This window comes from Cibotium barometz, chromosome 49 (assembly GCF_041138505.1).
Source record: "Cibotium barometz isolate CiBa-2024 chromosome 49, ASM4113850v1, whole genome shotgun sequence".
In the NCBI taxonomy this organism is placed as follows: Eukaryota; Viridiplantae; Streptophyta; class Polypodiopsida; order Cyatheales; family Cibotiaceae; genus Cibotium; species Cibotium barometz.
The window spans coordinates 13,960,668-13,984,773 of NC_141094.1; the positions used below are offsets into that span (position 1 = coordinate 13,960,668).

General features: G+C 44.6%; 1 protein-coding gene across 3 annotated transcripts in view; it reads left to right on the forward strand.

Annotated features, from left to right (window-relative positions):
* The window catches only part of LOC147610321 (RING/U-box protein), a 62,166-nt gene extending 38,385 nt beyond the window's left edge, over positions 1–23,781 (forward strand). For all 3 annotated transcript variants that reach the window (XM_086786605.1, XM_086786603.1, XM_086786606.1), the window contains exons 8-12: positions 18,659–19,543; positions 19,689–20,793; positions 20,943–21,017; positions 21,154–22,116; positions 23,087–23,781. In XM_086786605.1, coding sequence (XP_086642731.1) covers positions 18,659–19,543; positions 19,689–20,793; positions 20,943–21,017; positions 21,154–22,116; positions 23,087–23,311 — 3,253 coding nt within the window. In that variant the 3' untranslated portion in view covers positions 23,312–23,781. The remainder of the gene's footprint in view (positions 1–18,658; positions 19,544–19,688; positions 20,794–20,942; positions 21,018–21,153; positions 22,117–23,086) is intronic.
* The last annotated feature ends 325 nt before the right edge of the window (positions 23,782–24,106 follow it).

Below are 24,106 nucleotides of genomic sequence, written 5' to 3' on the forward strand. Positions count from 1 at the left end.
TAGCTCATCTTGGTAGCCAATAGCAGAGAGATGACATCCTCAGACTACCCATGTCAAAGAGGACAATGAACTGCTATCCCTTTGCAGTGCCATAGGCACGGATGAGAGCCTTTCTCTTGCCCTCAACCTCAACTCCTTGCTTATCATCAAATACCACGGGTGGCACTGAATTCAAAGAGGGTAAAAGCTGAACGACATTTGAGGCTGATGGCGGAGGTGTGGATAATGATGCTACGGTTGCTACTATCGAAGTGGATGCCTTAGCAGACTTTTCAGCCTAGAACTTAGTGCAATCTTTCTTCCCATGTCCCACAATGTGACAAAAAAACAATGGTTCTCTATCCTATACCGTGTCTGTTGATCTGGTTGGAGATAACCTCCAGTGATGCCCTCCTTAGCTTTTTCCTCAGGAGTCTTTTTGGGCGTAGAATCGTTCTTATTGCCCGATTGACCCGAAGAATTTTTCTTTTGGTCCTTTTGGTCTTTGTTGTTCTTAGCCCCCTTACCCTAGGTAGATGATTGTTGGGTGGATGATTGTTGTTGGGGCTTTGGGTAGACTGTATTTGCTTGGGCTTACCTCCTTTCAGCATTATCTCCTAATTCTGAGTGAGGGTCAGTGCCCGTGCATAAGTATGAGGCTCAAAATTCCTCACTGGGTACCTTATGGTAGTGTCTAAACCTCGAATAAAGTGCTTGAGCTTATCTTTTTCTGATATGCCCAACTACTGGGCCATTGTAATGACCTTGTTTGAATAGGTCAAAACAAGGGAACCACCCTAAGTGAGTTTGTAAAACTCATCCTCAAGATTGATCATGTACTGTGGTGGAAGAAAACGGGCTTTGAGGTCAGCCACGAAGGTGTTCCAATGAAAACGGCTTGAAGACTTTTCTCGCGAAGAATTGCGACAAATTGAAGATCTCTTCACTCCAAGGACTTCATCGCGAAGACTTCCGTTGTCATCGACTCTACTTGCAATTGGTAAGCTTTAATGCTTAAATATGGAAGCAAGTAGCAGGAGGGAGGAACCGGATTACAAGATCACATACCCTATGTAGTGTTCTCTTGTCCTACGTGCTCTCTTGCAGGTTGTTGCTACCATGTGTTGGTGGAACAATAGAGAGCAGATGGTAGGGAACATGGGCACTTGAGAGGGTAGTGTGGATTGCAAGTCTACAACGACAACCACTTGTTTGTAATACTGTATTCATATGCATTGGTATGGAAATCTGGTCAGAAATGCCCATGACACTATGTACTTGATTCTCCCAAGATCAATATACTTTATTTGAGGGAGGGGTCGTCCGTATTGAGTTCAACCAAGTTACATTGGTATCAGAGCATACGGTTCTCTTTCACTTCTATCGTGAGAGACGATCACCGTGAACACTAGCTATCTCTACACTTAGAACATTATGGACAGCCATACAATGAATGTTGGAGATGCTAACACAAGAGGCAGGGACAATGAAATGCATGCTTCCAATGCTTTACAGGATGAGCAAACTCATGTGGTGCACAATAGGGAACATGAATATGTGGAACAGTCGTCGTCGTGTGGCAAAGAGAAGATGCGGGAAGAAGAGTCCATAGTCTTGAGGGCTGAACTTACTCGTATGCAGGCTCTTCTCCATGCACAACAAGAAGAATTGAATCTCTACCGCTGCGAGGATCCATTGGTACATGACCGTTTGAAGGCCAAGAAAGCTGAATTTTATATGGATCATGCAATGGCAATGATTGCTCAAGAGTTACGCATGCAACCGAGGGATGCAATACGTGCATACTTGGCTCGTACCGAGGATGCCTATGGAGAAAAGGCAACCATCCCACATGTCTTGGAATCCCCACAGGTGCCCGAACAAGAACTTATGTCTAAGAGGATGAATCTCCATGCTACGGGAGAGGAACAATCAGTGACTTCACGCCATGCAGGAATACCTCATGTAGCCTGTGAAGGATACAATGTTTATGGTAGTGGTCAAAATGTATGTCAAATGTCATTGCCGGCTGAAAATGTGCATGCACAACACATGCATCATGGGCGGCAATTTTCTGTTGGTGCAGGTATTCATTCCGCGTATCTCTCATGCCACTCATGCCTTCGAGTGTGCTCGTGAGGGAGAAGCTATGGCTGAAAATGTATCAATGCATGTTGAGGGGCCAGCCATGCCTCATGCTTACAGGGCACATGTATCTATGCCTTATGCATCACCTTTTGGTCCTAAAATGATGCCAGTCACAGGGGCTGTCCCAATGGACAAACTTGGGGGAAAGCATATTGAGATGCAGGCACATGCATCAAAGTCTCGTGACTTCAAAGCCAGAGACAAATCGACACATATCATAGAGAATATGATGCATCAAAGACACTTGCTTTTATTGCCCAGTTTGATATTGCTTTCAGTGATGAGGATTTCACTCAGAAATCCACTCAGATGGCAGCTGCTTTGGGTATTGAAGTGGAGGACATGGGTCCTCAAATTGAAGCAGGGGCTGCCTTTGTTGGTAGAGAAGTGCAGGTCATGCCTATTTTTGGCAAGTTGCGCATACACATTCAAGGCTATGTGGATCATGAGGATTTTCTTGTGGCGCCTTTGAATGGCTGTGATGTATTGCTTGGAAAGCCTTGGTATACACGTATTGATCCGTGCAAGGCTTACAAGACCAACAGAATCACCTTCATGCATAAAGGCCGAGAGCATGTAATTGATGCTGGTGAAGAGGGTGATACCATTTCCCTTGTATCTCATGTACAAATTAAGAAAGTAATGAAAAAGAGTGTTTTTGTATACTTGATTTTTGTACGAGATCATGTTGAGAAAAATAATGTACATGTAAACACTCTTAGTAATGATAGGCTGAAATTTTTGCAAGAGCACAATGATTGTTTTGTTGATGAGTTACCGAATGAGTTGCCACCCGTACGACCGGAAGATCATCGCATTGATCTTGTGCCGGGTAGCTCACCGCCTAATAGGCCAGCCTATCGTGTAAGTGCATCCCAAAAAGAGGAGATCATGAAGCAAGTGAATGAGCTTCTTGAGAAGGGTTTAGTTCAGCCAAACTCTTTCCCATATTGTTCACCCGTCCTCTTGGTTCAAAAGAAGGATGGATCCTTTCGTATGTGTGTGGATTATAGAGCTTTGAATAAGCTTACCATCAAGAATCGGTTTCCGATTCTACGCATAGACGACATCCTTGACAAGTTGGATGGATCGGCATGCTTTAGCCGAATTGATCTCAAGAGTGGATATCATCAAGTGCGTGTAGTGCTTGAGGATGTACACAAAATTGGTTTTAGGACAACATTTGGGCTTTATGAGTATCTTGTTATGTCTTTTGGTCTTACAAATGCCCTGGCTACATTCAATAGAATGATGGATCGCATATTCCGTGGGTACAGGAAATTTACAGGTGTCTTCTTTGATGACATCTTGGTCTTCTCGAAGACCGAAGAAGAGCATAGAGCTCATTTGGCCATTGTTTTTGAAGAACTCCGTAAGCATAAACTCTTCATAAATGCAAAGAAGAGTGAGTTCTTCTTGTCAAAGATACATTATCTTGGGCATATTGTGTCCAAAGATGGAGTGCGGATGGATCCTACAAAGATTGATGCAATTCGGAATTGGCCCAAATTGAGTTCGGTGCATGAGATCCGTAGTTTTCTTGGATTATGCTCTTACTACCGCAGGTACATTCGGCACTTTGCATGGATTGCTTCTCCTTTGCATGATTTGACAAGAAGAAGGCCGTGTTCAAATGGACTAATGTAGAGAGGGATGCATTCCTCAAATTGAAAGATGCAACTACTCATGGTCCAGTGTTGATCATTCCGGATTTGCAAAAGCCTTTTTGTGTGGAATGTGATGCATCTAGAAATTGCATAGGAGTTGTCCTTAATCAAGAGGGATATGCCGTGGCTTATGAGAGCCGTAGATTGCATGATGTAGAGCTATCTCTTGGCATTTATGAGAAAGAGCTCTTGGCTGTAATTCATGCACTTACTATATGGAAACATTACCTTCTTGGGGCTGATTTCACTGTGAAGACAGATCACCAGAGTTTGAGGTATTTTCTTACCCAAACTAAGTCGTCAAAGAAGTATATGAGGATGGCCAATTTCCTCTCTATGTTTCATTTTCAGATCTTACACACCTCGGGAAAGAAGAATGTAGTGCTTCGGTGAACAAACACATTGCATTGCAATAGTCTCAAGGCTTTTTTATTTGTCTTGGTCTTCCAGAACAATTCCAAAGCTTCAAACATGAAAGCATGCAAATCGTTCTTTCTCCAAACAAGCAATGGCAAGTGGAATTGAACATAAGCCATGATCACTGATTGTACAATGCGTAATCTCACATGCAAGGGCCACGTAGATAGCTCCAATAAGCAAGTTTTGCTTTCTTTGAGTCTTTGCAACACCCATTGTGTCGCCTTCTCGACCGTCATATCCCATCCTAGTGGGTATCCAAGATGCCTTACCATTTGACTTAGCTGAACTATTTGACGTGGCCATAGAAGTCGGTGCCAATCTATAGAGCATAATGGAATCAACTTTGACTTCTTAAAATTTATATAAAGTCTAACAGCATTACCAAACAACTCTAAGACACTCATGATGCGTGTGAGATGAGCTAGATCCTTTTGAGGCATGAAGAAAGAGTCATCTGCATAGGCCTATGCCATAAAGTGAGTTCCATGCGGTTTCTGCAGGCCATGATGTCTACGACAATTTGTCAATGTACAAGAGCAAAAGATGTGTAGCAATTGCATATAGTAATGCACTTAAAGGGCAACCTTGTCTTACTGATTTTCTCCAACATCTAATGTTTGGAGAGATCCTTACCCAGAATACATTGAGCAGTGCTATCCCTATACAACCAATAGATTACATGTCGCATTTTTGTCCCGAATCCGAGAGTAGCTATTACATCAGCTATGTAATCCCATGCACTATATCAAATGCCTTCGCCACATCCACCGACATGATTAGCACATCTTGTTTTGTATATTTGCCATATTCCATAGCAATATAGGCATTAGCAATATTAGCCGTTATTCGCCTTCTTGGCACAAAACCATATTGTTTAGGATGCAATCCATCATACAAAACACCTTTCAGGCTTTTGGCTATCATTTTGGTGGCTAGCTTATATATCATAGGCATTAAAGTGATCGGGCACCATTCATTTAGCGTTTCACACAATACCTTTTGAGGAGCCAATGTGACCAACCCTTCTTTCCACGATGCTGGCATTTCACGGCTCACCCATGCAGCATTAATCATATACAGAATTGGGTTCTTCAGATCCTCCCAAAATGCTTGGAAGAATTCGAACGTCAAGCCGTCCCATCTAGGAGATTTCCAATGACCCGTGTCTTTTAATTCATCTTCCAGTTAAGTTTCACTAAACAATGCATCGAAAGATATGACGTCCCCATTAGTCACTAAGGGTTTACACGTGCCAAGAATTCACGCCTTGCATTTTGTACATCTATTGTGATTTGTGAAGGATGCTCAAAAATCCGAGCGAAATGTTGCACACATGTCTGCCAGCTTAGCTTTTGTGCTCCCCCAATGACCATTAGCTCTTTTTAGTTCGAGCATTCTTTTGCCTTCATCTATCCGCATGTAGACTTTTGAAGAAGGCTTTAGAAGAGCAACCTTTGTCTATTATTTGTTTGTAGCGTGCCCTTACCTGCCATTTTTGTATCTTCCTTTGCTCATCCAAAGTAATACAAGTTTTGGCCTCACAATACCATCTACTGGACATCTAATAATGCATGACAATGTCTAAGTTTTGTCAATGACTGTACTATTTGTTTTGCATCATCCACCCTTTGCCTTTGTTCTCCCATGTACCATCTACCATACGGTTTGCATGCAATGAGCAAAGCGATACCAAGCTACATCCAAATCTTCTATCAATTGACCCCAAAGTGTTGCAATAGCATCCTTCACCATTGCGTGAAATATGCTAAGTTCTATTAATGATTGTATTGTTTGTTTTGCATCATCTACCCTTTGCCTTTGGTATCCATCTTTGTCAACCTTCCCTTTTTTTCTTTTTTTCTTTTTTTCTTTTTTTCTTTTTCAAGAAAGAGACTTCTATTCAGTATGGAAAAAACATACAATAATCATGGCTATAAGCCGGAATAGAATAGAATCACCCCAATATGTAAGGTGATTTCACCCACTAAGGAGCATCATGATGCCATGAGAGACTTGTGGGACTAGAGGAAAAGAAAATGCCATGGTCCCACTCCCGCATAATACTGTTAGAATCAGTGCATCTTAGTGTTTATGGGGTCGAGCCTATTTTATGGTCATTTATCTATTTTTTACATGGTTTATTGGTCTTGGCGCTAGTCGGCCAGCTTCAACATGCAGTCGGCCAGCTTCTGGCCTCCCTATATAAAGGGCCACCCAACATCACTTGTATTCAATCCATTCCCGTGCACATTGTTCAACACCTCTGCTGGCTATTGCCATTGTAAAGCTTGTTGCTATTATAAAAAGGTGATCTTGTCCAACTCTCTCCATCTTCTTTGCTCTCTCTCATTGTTGTTTTGTTTATGCTTCCGCCTGTGCATTCTCCAACATGGTATCACTCGCTTAGGTTCAGGCTGATCCATCATTCTGCAATTAGCTCGCCGTCTTCTTCTACTGTGCTGTGTGTTTGCTTCCATTACTTCTCCTGGCTGCAGAGCATCATCAAACAGTGGCTGCGTTTTATCACCTTGCTTCGTTTTCTGGTCCAGCCAGTCATCTCCTTGCTGTCAGCCAGCCTTACAGACTGCGTTTTGTCCTACACAGGTAGGTTTTGGAATTGTGGCTGTGTTTTCTGCTCTAGCATCAGTTGATTTGTGAGTTTCTTGCATATGGTGTTTGCCCGACCAGTGGCACTACTTTTTCTTCTTCCTCCACAAGTCCTTGCCCTTCCGGTAGGAGGTTCTCGGTGGTTTCTTGGACTGTTTTGCTGCTGTCCTTCTCTCTCAGGTTTGAGAGGGGGCTGATTGTTCCTAGTGCCTCGCTTTGTTGGCAGCACTTGAGAGGAGTTTTCTTGGAGAGCTGAGATTTGTGTTCTTTGTTGTTGTGGATATGGCTCCCCCTTGTACGAACAAGAATGATAAGTTGAAAGGGCTGAACTATGTCCATTGGAAGCTGCAAATGCGGATCTGGTTCATCCACAAGGATTTGTGGGGATATTGTTCAGGGCAATGAGAAGAAGCCCGAGCGTCCTCAGAACTCTAGGCGGTGGATTCAGGATCAAGAGGATGAATTCCTTGTGGCCGTGCAAACTCTCACCAGTGCTCATCAGGTATGGTCTAGATTGGAGGATCTTTGGTATAGCAGAGATTATGAACTAGATCTGTTCCAAGTTCATTTCTCGAGGCTTTTGGGACGTGATGTGTTTTCCATCCACTATTGGGGATTATGGGTGCGGTGTGTCCAGCAGCTCCTCATCATCTATTCTTGGAGTTCACTGCACACTTTTGTGGGAATTCGTAGCCAAGCAAAGTTCCTTGCTGTTTGTGGTGGCATTTTGTTTTGAGGAAACAGTTTGGCGGTTGCTCTCTCCGAGGTGATTCCAGTATTCGCGGTGTTAAGAGGGTCCATGTTTGCATCTTCATCAACTTATCTTCTTCAGATTCTTGCACACTATGAGCTACAGAGGGGGTGTTAGAATTAGTGCATCTTAGTGTTATGGGGTTGAACCTATTTTATGGGCATTTTTCTATTTTTTACATGGTTTATTGGTCTTGGGCTAGTCGGCCAGCTTCTGGCCTCCCTATATAAAGGGCCTCCCATCATCACTTGTATTCAATCCATTCCTGTGCACATTGTTCAACACCTCTGCTGGCTATTGCCATTGTAAAGCTTGTTGCTATTATAAAAAGGTGATCTTGTCCAACTCTCTCCAACTTCTTTGCTCTCTCATTGTTGTTTTGTTTATGCTTCCACCTGTGCATTCTCCAACAAATACAACACGCTTTGCTTGCACGGAATGAGAGGACCCCTGAATATGAGCCCAAGTATCCATGAGAGTATGGATGATATCACCCCATACACAGTACTAATGCACTAAAACCCAAAAATCTGGACACTCTCAATAGCCTCCGTGCATCTAGCTCTCCAGATCTGCCATGCTGTAATACTGGCAACAATCTCCCAACTGGTGTCAATCCTCTATCTGGGGGGTGTACAATCAGAGTGAGGGACATCCTGCAATAAACCATGCTAGGCGATACCTCTACGAATGAAAATAGCAGAGTCTGTACCATTGCCCTCGTAGAAAAGCTACGGACCAGTCTGGGAAAGCCAAGCAACGGCCACTCAATTTGCCCATAAGTTGGGCTATAGAATCCCAAATATGTTATGCAGTGTTGCATCTCCATAAACAATGATGTATAGTCTTAGAATTTGCTGCACATATCGGGCAGGTAGGTGCTACACCGAAAACCGGTCTGCACTGATTAGTGGAGAGACCACCATGTAAAAATAACCAAAAGAAATGAGAGATCTAGCTCCTTCTATATGAATGCCAAAGCCTATGCCAATATTTGCGTTGTATCACTGGAGAGAGATCATAACTCTCCCAATGAGGCCTGAGAGTAGGGATCCCATGCATTTGTTGAGTGAGGAGAAGTTTGGCATTCCGGACCGTGAAACTAAAAAAGGGAAGGCTTTTCAGTGGATCGAAGGCATCAATCCACTCCCACTCTCCTAGATCCCATTGAAGGTATCTGATAGGACTACCACCATATAGCCACAAACACCAAGAGCCATGAGTCACTATCTGAGGAGAAGGATCAATGAACCAATGCTTCCCCGAACGACCAACAATCCTCACTGGACTAAGCCTAGTATCTGGGATGATCCCCTCCATGCTACATCTCTCTAATCTCCCTCCAGGCATGATAGAATAGATGATGCAATCTGTAGCCTCTTGGCGTGGGAGAGCAATGACCTACAGAGGTATGCCTATCCTCGAAAGACTCCCAGCCAACTCGGATGATAGTCTCCATGAAAGGTCCCAGAGAACCACTCATGCGGAATAGCTACATCAATCTGATCAGTACGTATGCAAGAGCCCCTAAGATGCTGAATGGCTGCAGCTCTTCGATCCACCGGAAGACTCTTAAAGGTCTTCCAAGCAAGAACTGTGTATGCACATCTCTCCCATCCTTGCCACTGCATGTAACGAGATGCACCGAGTGGTCGATTGGCCTCATCCCTGATGAACTCGTTCCACATAATAGGTTGGCAGTCAGCCTCATCCAAAGACCTAGGAAGCCTTTGTCGCAAAAATGGTCTCATGCTTCTCCATGCTCTAACAATGGCTATAATAAGAGGGGAAGATGGTGCCCTGATATCAGCCTCTGTGAACAAAAACCATGTGCTAGGCAGCCAATCTCTCCCAACACGAGGTGTACGTCCGGAAATCTGAGATAATAAAAAATCCTTCCGAGGCTCAATGCATGGTAGCACGAGTGTCTGTGGTGCCATCCAAGCTCGACCAAAGAAAATTGCGGATCAATCTCCGCAATTGACCAATGCACACACGAGAGAAGCACCAACAAGACACAATAAACCAAGCCGAGGCAAGCAATACCTGATTAGCCACCAAAGCTCTGGAGGTTAAATCTAATCTCGTGGAGCTTCAATGAATAAGTACTGGAGCAAACTGTTGTGCAGGAGAGATATCAACCCCAACCTAAGATCCCAAATATCTAGCAGTGCATCCAACTGTGATATATAATAATGGGGCTAAAGGGCAACCCTACCATATTGAGCGAGAGATCTGAAATCGCTCTCCTCTATCACCGCAAGCGAGCACACTATTGTGGGCATCACGATACATGCATGAAACTCCCTTGATCCATCTTTGAGAGAAACCCATATGGTTTAGAGTACCCTCAAGGAAGTCCCAATCCACTCTATCATAGGCCTTCTCAAAATCCGAGAGCAAAATGGCTAAGGGCTGATTACTTGCTTTGGCCCATTCCACAGTCTCCCAAAATGAGAAAATGTTATCAAAGATGCTCCTTCCATGTAAGAATCCATTCTGAGTATCATGAATGACATCCAGCAAAATTGGCTGCAATCTAAGGCTCACTGCCTTAGCAAGAAAGGTCCCAAGTAAGGTGGAATCTTATATGCAGTCCCAAGTAAGGTGGAATCTTATATGCAGTCCCAAGTAAGGTGATAGGTCTCCACTGGCCAATCAATGTCTTATCCCCACTCTTAGGGATAAGACAGATAAGCCCCTCAGTGAGAGAAGAGGGCATAAAACCTGTCCCACATCTCCTTGAGAGCCGATGTGATCTCAGCCCCAATCTCATCCCAAAAACTAATGAAAAAAACATGGGAGAGGCCATCCTCCCCTGGACACTTGCCATGAGGTAAGGCATGAAGAGCATGACTGAACTCTCTCCATAGAAAAAGGGGCATCCAAAATGGAACACATCTCCGCAATAATCAAACGTGGCCATGCATTCCAAACCTTCCTCTGTGTCCACTATCTCAAGTTAGAGCGAGACTCAGCACTAAGAAGCTGGCGATAGAAATCAGTGGCAATCTATCTAACGATAAGAGGATCTGAATGAAGAGTGCTATGTGAATCCTGCAACTGCCTGACACTATCTCTGGCATGAGATGGGCTGTGAGTAGCAAAGAAGTGTTTGTTGCATTTGCCACCCGTCTGGGTCCAAAAGGATTCCTGGGCATGGTAATGGTACTCCGCACGCTGCTCAAGAGAGTGATGAAGCTCTACCATAATAGTACCTAAAGAATCTGCAACCCATTGAGCATGAGGATGTTTCTCGTGCTCTTTCTGTAAGGCAGTCTACGTCTAATAGCCCTTTCTAAATCCAAGGCATGTTGCCTCTTAGAAAGGGCACATGTGTGATAAAAGTCACTAATATCACAGAGAGGAAAGGCCAAGCTTTGCGAGGCCTGCGAGAAATCATGAGATCTCCAAATATCAAGCATGCGACGTGATAGCTCTGCATTTGAGAACAAATGATCAAGGATGCGTACATGGGGTGCTGATCCATGGCAACTTGGATCTCTAATGCATAAAACCACTGGGTAATGATCCGATTTAGAGGTGCCTGCCACAATAGAAGTATGGCCCCTCTCTATAAAGCACCCAATCATCCACATGTGACATAATATCAGTCTAACCGTGCATAAATACATCTTGCATCCTTCTCCTGTTAAACCATGAATAAAGAAGAGTGGATGGTCTCCTCGAAATGTCATCCTCATGCCAATAATCTCTGCCATGAATGGAGAGTATAAGGTGTTGGAAATAAGTGCACACTAGGTGTACTATTTCTCTAGTCTAGTTTCAGTTGAGTCTTTGTGTCTTGAGTCTAGGGCCATGTGGCACCTCTACATTTATCCCATAAGTGAGTCTACTCAATCTTGTACTTCTCACCTATATATTGTGGGTGTCACATCAATGAAAGCATCAATCTTGTGTCTTGTCTACACTCATCTCAAGGTAACTCTTTGTCTTTCATTTGTGTTCTTGTTTCATTTCTAGTCTGATCTTGCTTTCATATTTTCTACATGGTATCAGAGCAGGCTGCTCCTGCCCTGTGTTGCCCGCCATAGCTTCAGGCCACCATCTCCCTAGCTGTGCTCAGCTTGTAGGACCAGCCTATTCACATTCTGCACAGGCTGCGCCGGCCTGAACTTTCTGCGCCAGTTTTTTTTTTTGCTGTCCGCCCTGCGCCGGCCTGTTTTCCAGTTGCTGCTGCTGGTGTTTCTTCATCTACAGGATGCGCATCACTTAATACCTTCTGCTGCTGCTGGCGCTTCATCCTCTACAGGTTGCGCATCATTCCATTCCTACAGCTTCTATCGGCCATACCTGCAGCTACTGTTGGCCTCCCTCTCTGGATGAGCAGCACTTGTACTGCTTATTCACAGGAGCTGTATTACACCTCTGTAGCAGCCTACGTCTATCTGCTGGAGGCGGTGTTTCTTCATCTACAGGCTACGCATCACTCCATATCTGCTGCGTACTCCTCTCGTTTTCTTGGAGCTACTGCTGCCCGCTGTACTGTTGCAGCTCTCCTTTGGCTGCCTTCTTCATCGACTCAAGGGTGCGCATCATCTAAAGGCAGTTCAGTTCTGCCATCGCTTCCTCTTGAAGAATCTACAAGGTACTATGCATTGTCTCCTTCAGTTTGCTGGTCAGTCCTTTTCTTATCCTCATATCTGCAAACTGCTAGTTCCTCATGCTTCGATGGGCTGTCACATGCTATGGCCTTGACAAGTGGTGAGAGAGCCGGCTTCTAAAAACAGTTTGGATCTCTTCTTTCATTCATTTCTGCAATCTTGTAAGGGAATAGACACTGCCCTTGCATTTTAGCAAGAGGTAAGACCTTCCCACATGGCCTCTTCTACTCATTCTCTCATGTCTATCGACAAATTCAATGGCTCCAACTTTCATACTTGGCAAATCAAAATCAAGTGCCATCTTATGAAAGAAAGTCTTTGGGACGTTGTTCACCGTGCTGCTCCCGAAGATTCCGACATTGAGCAAGTTATCACTTATGCTCCCACTGCCAAGAATGACAAAGCCTATGCTATCATCCTGCTCGGTCTTGGAGATGATTACATTCATCACATCTCCGACATACAGTCTGCTTCTCGAGCATGGATCACTTTGGATACCCTTTTTGGACCCCGCTCTAAAAACTCTAAGATTGCACTTATGATCTCATTCTTTGATCTATATATGCAGGAGGGAGCTACTATAGCCTCTCATGTCAATTATTTTCGCAGTCTTATGGTTCAGCTTGCATCAGTGAAGTCCCCCATCTCCGAAGATATTGCTATTGCTGTGCTTCTCAAAAGCTTACCTGACACCTATGCTACTCTTGTCACTACCTTCAAGTATCACAATAATCCTACTCTTGAAGGTATCATCAATGCTCTCCAAGAAGAGGAAAGAACAAAACAACAAAAGGTAACTGACACTGCATTTTTAGCAAAGAAAGGAGGTTCTAAGGTAAGAAAGCCTTGCACCCATTGTGGGAAAACTAATCATATGGAGAAGGACTGCTTCAAGGCTCATCCATGCACCATTTGTGGCCGTGATAATCACCGGGAGAAGGACTGCTACTCTAAAACCTCTACATCAGCCCCTGCATCTACCTCAGCCCATGTTGCTGCAGCATCTACATCAGCAGATCTTGCTGTTCATTCCTCACATGATGAGGAGTGGGCTTTCTGATTACTTCACCTTTCTTGTCTACCACTTTGACCACCGATGATGTAGGTCAAGGGGTTCTAGTGTCTTACTCATTATGCTTTTTGACCTCTCTCTTGTCCCTACCCAAGAGGCAAAGATTGCCCTTGAGGAGGGGATGTCTTCAAGGTCCATCTGTTTGTCTACAGTCAGTCTTCTGTCTATCTAGTCTTGTCTGTCTGTCTATTTGTCTATCAATCTAACTATGTCTTGTTTTAGATCCATCTTGTCCCTATCCTTGTGAACCCATATGAGGATATCACTTGAGGAGGGGTGTCTCAGGATTTTTGTCTGTCACGTCTTCTGTCTTGTCTCTCAGTCTATCTAGTCTCTCTGTCTTGGTTTTATCTTTTGTCATGTCATAGTCTTGTTTTTTGTCTTCCTCCTAGTGTCCACTTAAGGAGGGTGTTGGAAATAAGTGCACACTAGGTGTACTATTTCTCTAGTCTAGTTTCAGTTGAGTCTTTGTGTCTTGAGTCTAGGGCCATGTGGCACCTCTACATTTATCCCATAAGTGAGTCTACTCAATCTTGTACTTCTCACCTATATATTGTGGGTGTCACATCAATGAAAGCATCAATCTTGTGTCTTGTCTACACTCATCTCAAGGTAACTCTTTGTCTTTCATTTGTGTTCTTGTTTCATTTCTAGTCTGCTCTTGCTTTCATATTTTCTACATGGTATCAAAGCAGGCTGCTCCTGCCCTGTGTTGCCCGCCATAGCTTCAGGCCACCATCTCCCTAGCTATGCTCAGCTTGTAGGACCAGCCTATTCACATTCTGCACAGGCTGCGCCGGCCTGAACTTTCTGCGCCAGTTTTTTTTTTTGCTGTCCGCCCTGCGCCGGCCTGTTTTCCAGTTGCTGCTGCTGGTGTTTCTTCATCTACAGGTTGCGCATCACTTAATACCTTCTGCTGCTGCTGCTGGCGCTTCATCCTCTACAGGTTGCGCATCATTCCATTCCTACAGCTTCTATCGGCCATACCTGCAGCTACTGTCGGCCTCCCTCTCTGGATGAGCAGCACTTGTACTGCTTATTCACAGGAGCTGTATTACACCTCTGTATAGCAGCCTACGTCTATCTGCTGGAGGCGGTGGTTCTTCATCTACAGGCTACGCATCACTCCATATCTGCTGCGTACTCCTCTCGTTTTCTTGGAGCTGTTGCTGCCCGCTGTACTGTTGCAGCTCTCCTTTGGCTGCCTTCTTCAAGAGGAAGCGATGGCAGAACTGAACTGCCTTTAGATGATGCGCACCCTTGAGTCGATGAAGAAGGCAGCCAAAGGAGAGCTGCAACAGTACAGCGGGCAGCAGCAGCTCCAAGAAAACGAGAGGAGTACGCAGCAGATATGGAGTGATGCGTAGCCTGTAGATGAAGAAACACCGCCTCCAGCAGATAGACGTAGGCTGCTATACAGAGGTGTAATACAGCTCCTGTGAATAAGCAGTACAAGTGCTGCTCATCCAGAGAGGGAGGCCAACAGTAGCTGCAGGTATGGCCGATAGAAGCTGTAGGAATGGAATGATGCGCAACCTGTAGAGGATGAAGCGCCAGCAGCAGCAGAAGGTATTAAGTGATGCGCAGCCTGTAGATGAATAAACACCAGCAGCAGCAACTGGAAAACAGGCCGGCGCAGGGCGGACAACAAAAAAAAAAAACTGGCGCAGAAAGTTCAGGCCGGCGCAGCCTGTGCAGAATGTGAATAGGCTGGTCCTACAAGCTGAGCACAGCTAGGGAGATGGTGGCCTGAAGCTATGGCGGGCAACACAGGGTAGGAGCAGCTTGCTCTGATACCATGTAGAAAATATGAAAGCAAGAGCAGACTAGAAATGAAACAAGAACACAAATGAAAGACAAAGAGTTACCTTGAGATGAGTGTAGACAAGACACAAGATTGATGCTTTCATTGATGTGACACCCACAATATATAGGTGAGAAGTACAAGATTGAGTAGACTCACTTATGGGATAAATGTAGAGGTGCCACATGGCCCTAGACTCAAGACACAAAGACTCAACTGAAACTAGACTAGAAAAATAGTACACCTAGTGTGCACTTAGACGCTCTCTCAAAAGGATGCACCAATGGTCAGTATGAGGCATCAACGTAGTGAGAGATTTCCAAAAGACAATCCTCTCATCTCTATGGTTAGGAGCATAGAGGTTGAGAATACCAATGTGTGTAGTACCCTACATAAGAGGGATCCACTACACTCTTGTAGGCAAAATGACACCATGTCCAATGATGCAAGGCAAGACCAAAGTTGAAACAGAGATAGAGAAACCACCTTTGGTACCCATAGCTGGTGACCAAAAGGTGTGTCTCGAGAGAAGCTTGCCTGATCTCCCACACTGGCTAGCATTCAGTTTATGCCCTTGCAAGAGTAATACATCTACAGGTCCACCTGTAACTGCACAATGAAGCTGAGTTTTGACAATTTGTTTCCGCCGACACGGAAACAAGCCCCCAAGACCCTGAATGTTCCATGAGACAATCCTCACAAGGACTCAGGAACGACCAGATCTCGTGGTCGACGAAGGACCCCCTTTAGAGACGGAGGTATGTCTCACATAGATAAGGGAGGGAAAATCCGACGATGAAAACCTTACCTCTCGTTCCCACTCCGGGGAAAAGCCAAGGCTGGTCCTCAAAACTAGAGAGGTACCATGATAGAGCGACTACGCAACATCATCCTCAAGTGCAATCATCTTGTAATTGTAATGCAACATCTTCCTGTGAGGGATCCAAATCCTGTGCCTACAAAGCCTCATCCTCCAAAGAAGGATCAACATCCTATGAGGCAAGAGGTACATAAGGGTTGGGCTACTCCACTAGGAGTGCAGGTAAAGGGGTAGGTACAGGGGTCCGAGGGCGCCTGCCATCTCTAACCACAACTCAACACTGTGTGGTCTGCTAGGGCATAGGGGCAACTACAGAAGGCATCTAATGGATAGGACCATGCCGCTTCCTAGCACGGCCTCTCGATCTGGAACAATCTCTAGCAGTCAACGACAAATCCGACATTGGTCAGATCTGCCTGCAATCTCCATCCTCTGGTGGAAATGAGAGCCGTCAGGTCTCTGAAGCATGATATGGTCATCAGTAATCAATGGATCACGAACAAGCACAAAGACCCGGGGTACACCATCGGAAGTGGCGGTAACAACCACGGAAGCTGAGGTTTCAGAGCTCGGAAGGGTCGGTACCTCTAAAACCTAGTCAAAGGATGCCCCTATGGAAGCTAAGAGCTTCCAATAAGACCGAGGAAGAGCAGGGAACCACAGTGAGACCGGGGTAAGGTGTTGATCCTTCGCCACCACTGGATCAAAGCCCACCTAGTACTGAAAGAAAAAAATCTTCCTAGGGCCAAGAGGGAAGGGGCTGCCAACCAAAACTTGAGAAGTGACTTTTGGAGAAAGAAAGCCCACGTGGAAGAAGCCACGACCAAGCAAATGAGTATCCTGGAAGTGCACAGTCAGCTCCGAAAGGAGAGCTGCTAGAAGCCATTCACGAGCCTACGAACGAGAGGGGTGGGAGCCATAAACCCTCGCAAACAACAAGGGTGGTCTTGACCTCAATGTCAATGTCATGCTGAAAAGAGGTGAGCTTGTCTTGCAAAAAATTGATGATTCTCCTGGCCTGTGGGGGTGACGAAAGATTGGTTGTGGCAGAAGCCATAGAGCCAATCGACAATGGGTGGCCGACTCGAATCCAAATGAAAGAATGCTACTGAAGGAAAGAGGCGGCGGTGGGAGGAAGAGGCGGGTGAGAGCAAGGAAGAGGAAGCGGCGGGGGGCTGAAGCAAGGCAGGTGGGGATGGAGGCAGGGGCAAGGCAGGTGCAGCAGAGGCGAAGGGCAGAGAAGGAGGCGAGGGGTAGCAAGGGCGGGAGCAGATTTGGGGGGGGGGGGCAGTGGGAGTAGAAGGAGGCGGGGGACAAGGCGGGAGTAGATGGTGGGGGGGCAAGGTGGGAGCAGAAGGGGCAGAGGCGGGAGTAGAAGGGGGCAGAAGCGGGAGCAGTAGATGGGACAAAGGCGGGAGCAGATGGAGCAGAGAAGAAGGCGGCAAGTTGGTTCAGCAGCGCGAGCTCCTCTTAGTGTGCATTTTCTGTCAACCTTTCCTTTAACTTTGTCCTTTCTAGTAATTGTTGTTTTATTATTTGGCAGAGTTCCATTATGCATCGAGGCCTTACCCTTTAACTTTTCTTGCATCTTAACCCCAGCTCCTGTGTTAACCACCTTGTTGACAGGTTACACAACTTCGTGTTGCTGAGGTGGAGATACAACTTCTGGAAGGGGTTGGTGTATTACAAATGGACATTGTGAAACCATGTGCCCAAATTTACAACATTGGAAACATGCTCTAGCAAACATGCCCCAATTAAGCTCATAATATTTTCTGCCAATAGCTAAAGGCCCAATTCCAAGTCTGCTCACCCCAATAGAAATGTGAGGGATAGTGGGTTTATCAGAGTCCCACAAAATACAAAAACGATTTCCATTTCCTGTGGGTCTAGGTGGGCGTATAACCTTACCCAGTGATGCTGCTATGCGTGGGAGATGAGTCTTGAATTCCTACAGGAAGTGCATCACTTCCATCCAAACTGGGCATTTATGCTTAATCACATTTTGATAGTCCTTATTAGGTGACCAAGGCAATACATGCACCATCTATGTGCCATACATCAACGGCGACATTTCCAAAAGCGTAGTACGATGTATGCTATTTGAGAGCACTACTTCAAAAAAGCCATCAGAGGCCCAATACACCCCATCAACAAAACCCCCTTGCTAGACTGATTTCAACTAGTGCACCACTTCTTGAGCCTGAGGCATTTTCCTAGTTAGGGAAGAAAATCACTACTGCATTTTCAGCAAAACGCTTGAGAGGGGTGACAATCGAAGGCACAAGGATGTCATAGTGATGCTCAGGCACCGGATGTTTCCACTGCTTTTTGTTATCCGCAAAATCTTCAGCAAGTGCATCATAAGCAAACAGCTCTTCGGGAGAAAGAGCCACTTCTGTATTGACCAATTTGTTTGTACATAGCTGCTTATTCCTGTGTTCTCCTTCATGACGAGAGTAAACTTGATTGCTAGAATCACCCATGATGAAAACAGAGAGAATCCCACACTGACAAACTCTCACTCAGTCTCTCTTGCCCCTCACACGCGCACACACACAGAGCAGGGGCGAAGAGACAGTGGGCAATGAGTCATATCTCACACACACACACACCCACACCCCACTCACCATGCACGTGCACACTAGCCCCCTTTCAATACATTTTCTCAGTGTTAGGGTAGAAGAAAATGTCCGGCCTTAAATTTATTTGTTTTAGAAGTAAGGTTCTACCATTAAGTGATATTGCATTTCCTGTGGATGCAGGTGTGTGGGTACTGGTGTTTTGGACTTATTCAAATTTCAGCCCTCTTCAACTAAGAGCAGTACATCTAAACCTTCAAATAGAAGCATGTCATTGGATGAGAATGGCTCCATTACATTTGTGGATGAAGGAGAAACAGCTGTGGTGGTTTCTATGGATGCAAGTCTTCACTCTATGTTTGACGCTCAAATAAGTCAACCCCCTTCAATTAAGAGTTCCAGATTGTTTGAGACTCGAAATGAAAGTACACTACTGGATGGACCTTCTGAAGTGGCAGTTGTGGATACAAAAGAAAACTATGGGGTGGTTTCTACAGATGCTACAGGTCTTCCTATAAATGACAAAAGTATTACTGCTTCAGCTGCTCCTTTGCTCCACCCAGAAACAACCACAAAAGTCAATGTTAGTGATGTGGAAACAATTGAAGTGGAAAACCGATCCTTGCTCACCTGTGCAATGCAGGAAGCTGCAGGAACAGTTTTTGTGGAGCCTGCAGCTGGCATAGATCGGGCAGAAAACACTGCATGTGAGATTGCTTCTGTCAACGGCCAAGAAATGGTAGATGAGAAGGATGACACTTCCCTACCATTGCCTTCCACAGTCCATCTCAGTGATATGCGAAGAAGTGATAGCACAGTGATTACTGGTGCAGAAACTTCTTGTGAGCTTACCATCCAGGAAGCATCCAAAGCTGTTTCTGATGATCCCTCTCTGAGCAGAAAACAGGAGGTTGTTGATGCAGACATGGTTCTGGATAGCATTGATATAGAGTGCAAAAGGGCCTTTGATACACAAAATGACAAGTTTTTTGCAAAGAAACGTGGACCGCCTCAGAGCGTTCTTGAGAAGCACCAAAGTGAGAAAAAGAAGCTCAGATTAGAGGACAGGTATAATGTATTGCTTTTAATGAGGGCTATCCACAATCTCTTGTGGTTTGTTGCTGTTGACAGTTGGAGTATAACTTGGTGACATGTTAGCATTGTTGCTTATCTAGATGCTATGAGGGTTTATAAAACTATGGTATGTGTGCAGGCAATCAACACTGACAGACAATTTGCAGTCCCGAGAAGCGGTTTCGGAAGACAGTTTATCCAAAAGAACTCCAAGTAAAGTTATCCAGAAAAGGGTGTCAGGAGAACAGCCAACCAAGGAGGAGCCTGTAGAGCCTGTTTCAGACAAGATGCTGCAGGCCGGTTGTGCAGACTTTAAGTTAGATGCAGTGAGTATACAAGAGGCTTTCAAGCCAAAATCAAAGGTCATGGATGAGTTGAAAGAACTGGTACAGGGGCTTGGTTCCTGCCATAGGAGAGTGATTCTTCCACGTGCAAATGCAAATAAAGAAAGTAATGTAAAAAGTGAGGGTGTCCGGATGAGAAAAATTGTTTATCGAGGGAGCGACTTGGACGGGAAAGCCTCTAAAATAATGAATCAGATGCAGCAGCACTTAAAGGAGGCAGCTGGTCCTGGTGCTGCTGGTGATATTGAAAAAGTAGATGTAACAGATGAGAAGTTCTTTGCAGCATTTAAAGCTGCAGTTCTGAGCTCACAAGCTAGCCTGAGACAGCAGGTGGCTTCTCCCCAGAGAACCGTTTTTCACAAGCCTGGACCTAAACGAGACGGATCTCGACAAAGCCTGATGAAAAAGCTTTATGGTGGTACTGGAAAGCGGCGCCAAGCTTGGGATAGGGACTGGGATATCTCCTTTTGGAGGGAGAGAGTATCAAATGAAAAGAAGGCCAGGCAATCAAGTAGGGATTTGCTACAACAAGAGATGGCCCAGATTGAGGAAACGATACATGATTCTAAGAAAGCCAACAAAGCGGAGCTTGACTCGTTGCGAAGTAGAGTATACCTTGCAGACACATCTCTCTTACCCAGGCAGACTGATATAAAGCCCCTCTCTGCACAGCTTAGCTGCAAAACAAGCTCTATACCTGTGCAACAAACTAAAGCTGCAGGCCATACAAAAACTGCAAAAGGGGTCCCAGAACATGCAACAACAGCTGAATGTCTCAATGCATGTGCATCTGACAGTAACCAGGTCTTGAAGACAGACAAACGGAAATGGGCGCTCGAGGTACTGGCAAGAAAGACCAGGCAACAAGCAAAAAGTCCAGGAAACAAAGGGTCATTGCTGGTGAGTGTATTGCTATCTGGATTATCTTGTAATATGCGCTCCTAGTGTGTTGTTAGTTAAGTAATGTTGTGATCTTATAATAGTACGTATCCATAACTTCGCTTGTTTTGTGTGACTTATCTTCTTAGAATGATAACTTGCTGATATAGGCGGAGCTGCCTGAGCACATGAGACCTATACTGGAGTATGACCGGCGAAGCAAAGTGCCGACTGCGAGTAGGCAGGTGTTGCTGCCAACTTGCTTCTAAACTCTGCGCTTAAAATATCCAACTTTCTCTATTTTTCAAGGACTAGCACTGGCTTTGATCTATATGGGCCTTATCATAGCGTTCTTATACTCAAGGGAGCCTCTTTCTGCAGGTACAACTGGATCGCTTCGTTGAGTATTATCTGCAGAAGGCACAGATGGACTCCGTGAATGAAAGTGCTGAATGCAAAGCTGCTGTCTCAGCAGCAGTAAGCAAGGAAAAGGAGATCTATGATAGGGCCAACTCAAAGGGTGTTTATATAAATCTCTGTGTACAAGCTCTTTCTCTGCCACCAAAGGTGGCTACACCACAGGCAGCAGACACATTGCTGCTTGAAGCAGAAGAATCAATACAATATGAAGACATAACTGTTCTCAAGGCTTTAAAGGCAGCAGGTCTTATATCAGACTCTCCACCTGAAAGTCCTCTACATGACGGACACGAAGGTTCTATAAGGAATCCACATGACATTGACAATAGCTTTGATATCAGAAACGATCATTCTGTTGAACCCCATGAAAATTCTCATCTTGACAATAGTGAAGAAGGGAGGGAAATGTCTCATGGTACTGGAGTTAAGAATGTGAAGGATGCAGAATCTAGCCTGGCTTGTATCAAAGGAGAGAGATCTTCAAGTCATGATGACTGTCACATGGAAAAGCTTCAAGAAGACAGTGAACAGAATGAGGTCATGCTGCCAGAACCCCATGAAAATTCTCATCTTGACAATAGTGAAGAAGGAAGGGAAATGTCTCATGGTACTGGAGTTAAGAATGTGAAGGATGCAGAATCTAGCCTGACTTGTATCAAAGGAGAGGGATCTTCAAGGCATGATGACTGTCACGTGGAAAAGCTTCAAGAAGACAGTGAACAGAATGAGGTCATGCTGCCAAGTCGGCCACAGGGTGAAGAAATGCTGCAGCAGGAAGGAGCAGAGGGTGAACTTCATTGCTCAGCTATTGATGCACCTATTCAAGAAAGACCATTGCTGGTCTCTGAAAGCATTACAAAAGAAAGAACAGCAGTTGATGAGATTTTGCAGACAGGTGGAACTAAAGAGAAGATCTCGAAACAGGCAAGCCCTTACTTTAAGCAGCACCCTGTTAAGTTGATTGGACGGCATGGTATTGTAAGTGCAACCAACAATAGACAATGCATTCAAACAATAGATGCATTCAAGGTTTTAAGCCTTGCCACATCTTGGATCCTGAGGTAAATAGAGAGGGTGGAGCATTGATCTCTACCAAAGATGAGCTTACCCTCACCAGAACAGATGTAGATGCTGCTTTCTCTTGTGAAGATACCAAGACGATTCTCTTTGGGCAGAGAATAGGACATTTTGACACCTCGCAACATGATGTTGATATTTGATACCAGTGAACTTTGTATGAGCATGAAACACATGAAGTTCTGATTGTCGCAGTGCAACATTTTTGGCTGCTCTTTCCCTGCCCCCATGTCCTCAAGGATTCACCTCAACGTGATGCATCATTGTCCACATCATTAGACACAATGTGGCACAAGTCTCTGCATTCATAGCCATGACTCTACGATGGTTATTTCTAAACTGGGTAGTTCATGTTATCAAGCTTTCTCTGGTTGCTAAGGTCAGGAAGCTATAGTGCCATACAAGCTTGCAAAAGGTGCACATAGGGTGCTTGGGGGGGGCGGGGGCAGTTTGGGGAGTGAGTAAAAACCTTCTAGTAGGCACCTTTGCGTGCTCAACAAGGTGCCCATCCATGTGCTCTGCAAGCCATGAGAACGGAGAACAGAGAACGGAGAACTGTATGGTCACCTTCTCCTGGTCTGCTGTCCTCCACCTTGACTTGGTATTATCCAAAATTAATTTGGATATGTAGCACAATCAAAAATAGGATGCCAGGTGCCTTGGCTGCTCAACTATGGCATCATATCTAGGGTTGAGCATTCGTTTCTAACAATGCCAGACAATTGCATCCATCATTGTTGCATATGTTTCTGTTCCTTTTTTTGGTAGATTTGGAGCAAGTAACATGTCACTTTTCTAATCGTTTGACTTGATACAGGTTGAGACCTATGTTAAGGAGCATATCAGGCCGCTCCATAGAAGCCATGTTATCACTACAGAACAATATAAATGGACTGTGACAAAAACGACCAACAAAGTGATGCAGCACCATACACAAGCAAGGTCTGCTGATTTCCTCATTCCGGAAGGCGAGAAGGTGAAAAGGCTTGCCGAGCAATACCTTCAGTTGTATAACGAACACAAGTTATCTGGTCAATATTAGTGTTATTGTAGCAGGCTTGCCATTAATGCAAGCCCTTGTTTTATGGTGCTTTTTGCTTCAACTCCTCGTGCTGTCTCTTTGTAGTGTACAAATGAGGGACTCCTGAGCTATGCACTTACAAACCTTGGTTATACATGTCAATAGTGTACCACAAGGCATTAATCTTTTGGAGGGTAAGGAGATGTAAATTTCACCTAAACTTAGTCAGGATGCAGGAACCTACAAATCTCTTCTTAGCTCTCCATCAAGCGCTTTCAAGGAAGCCATTGTCTGAGCTATTTATCCGTCCATTCCAAGCTATTGGAATTATCCAATATTTTTTTTATAATTAGGAGGTCACACTTTGAAAAATGTACGGTTTTAGAGCCACTAGGTGTGTTTAGTTGTGTTTTGGATTCTAATTTGAAGTTTACTTAGCATTAGGACATTTTATTTTCATCTATTGGAAAGATAAAACTGGGGCTCATTGATGATTTATGTGAAATTGGTGGCTTAGATTTCATTGCTTTGAGTCAAGAATTAGCTTCACAATTGTGATTAGAAGTGAAATTCACTCCAAAAACATGCCCGTTGAGCTCTAGTAGAGTGAATTAAGGCGAGATAGTCAACTTTGTTTATGCATTTCATAAATTTTTATATTTTTTTCATGCATTGTTAAATTGGTAGTTTTAAGAAGCTTGTATATTTTATCAAAAAATAATTAAAAAAAGATTTAATTGCTTACATAGTAATCACCAATTCGAATTAGGATCATTAATCGCATTCCATTAAGTCTAAAAAATCATAAAAACCACA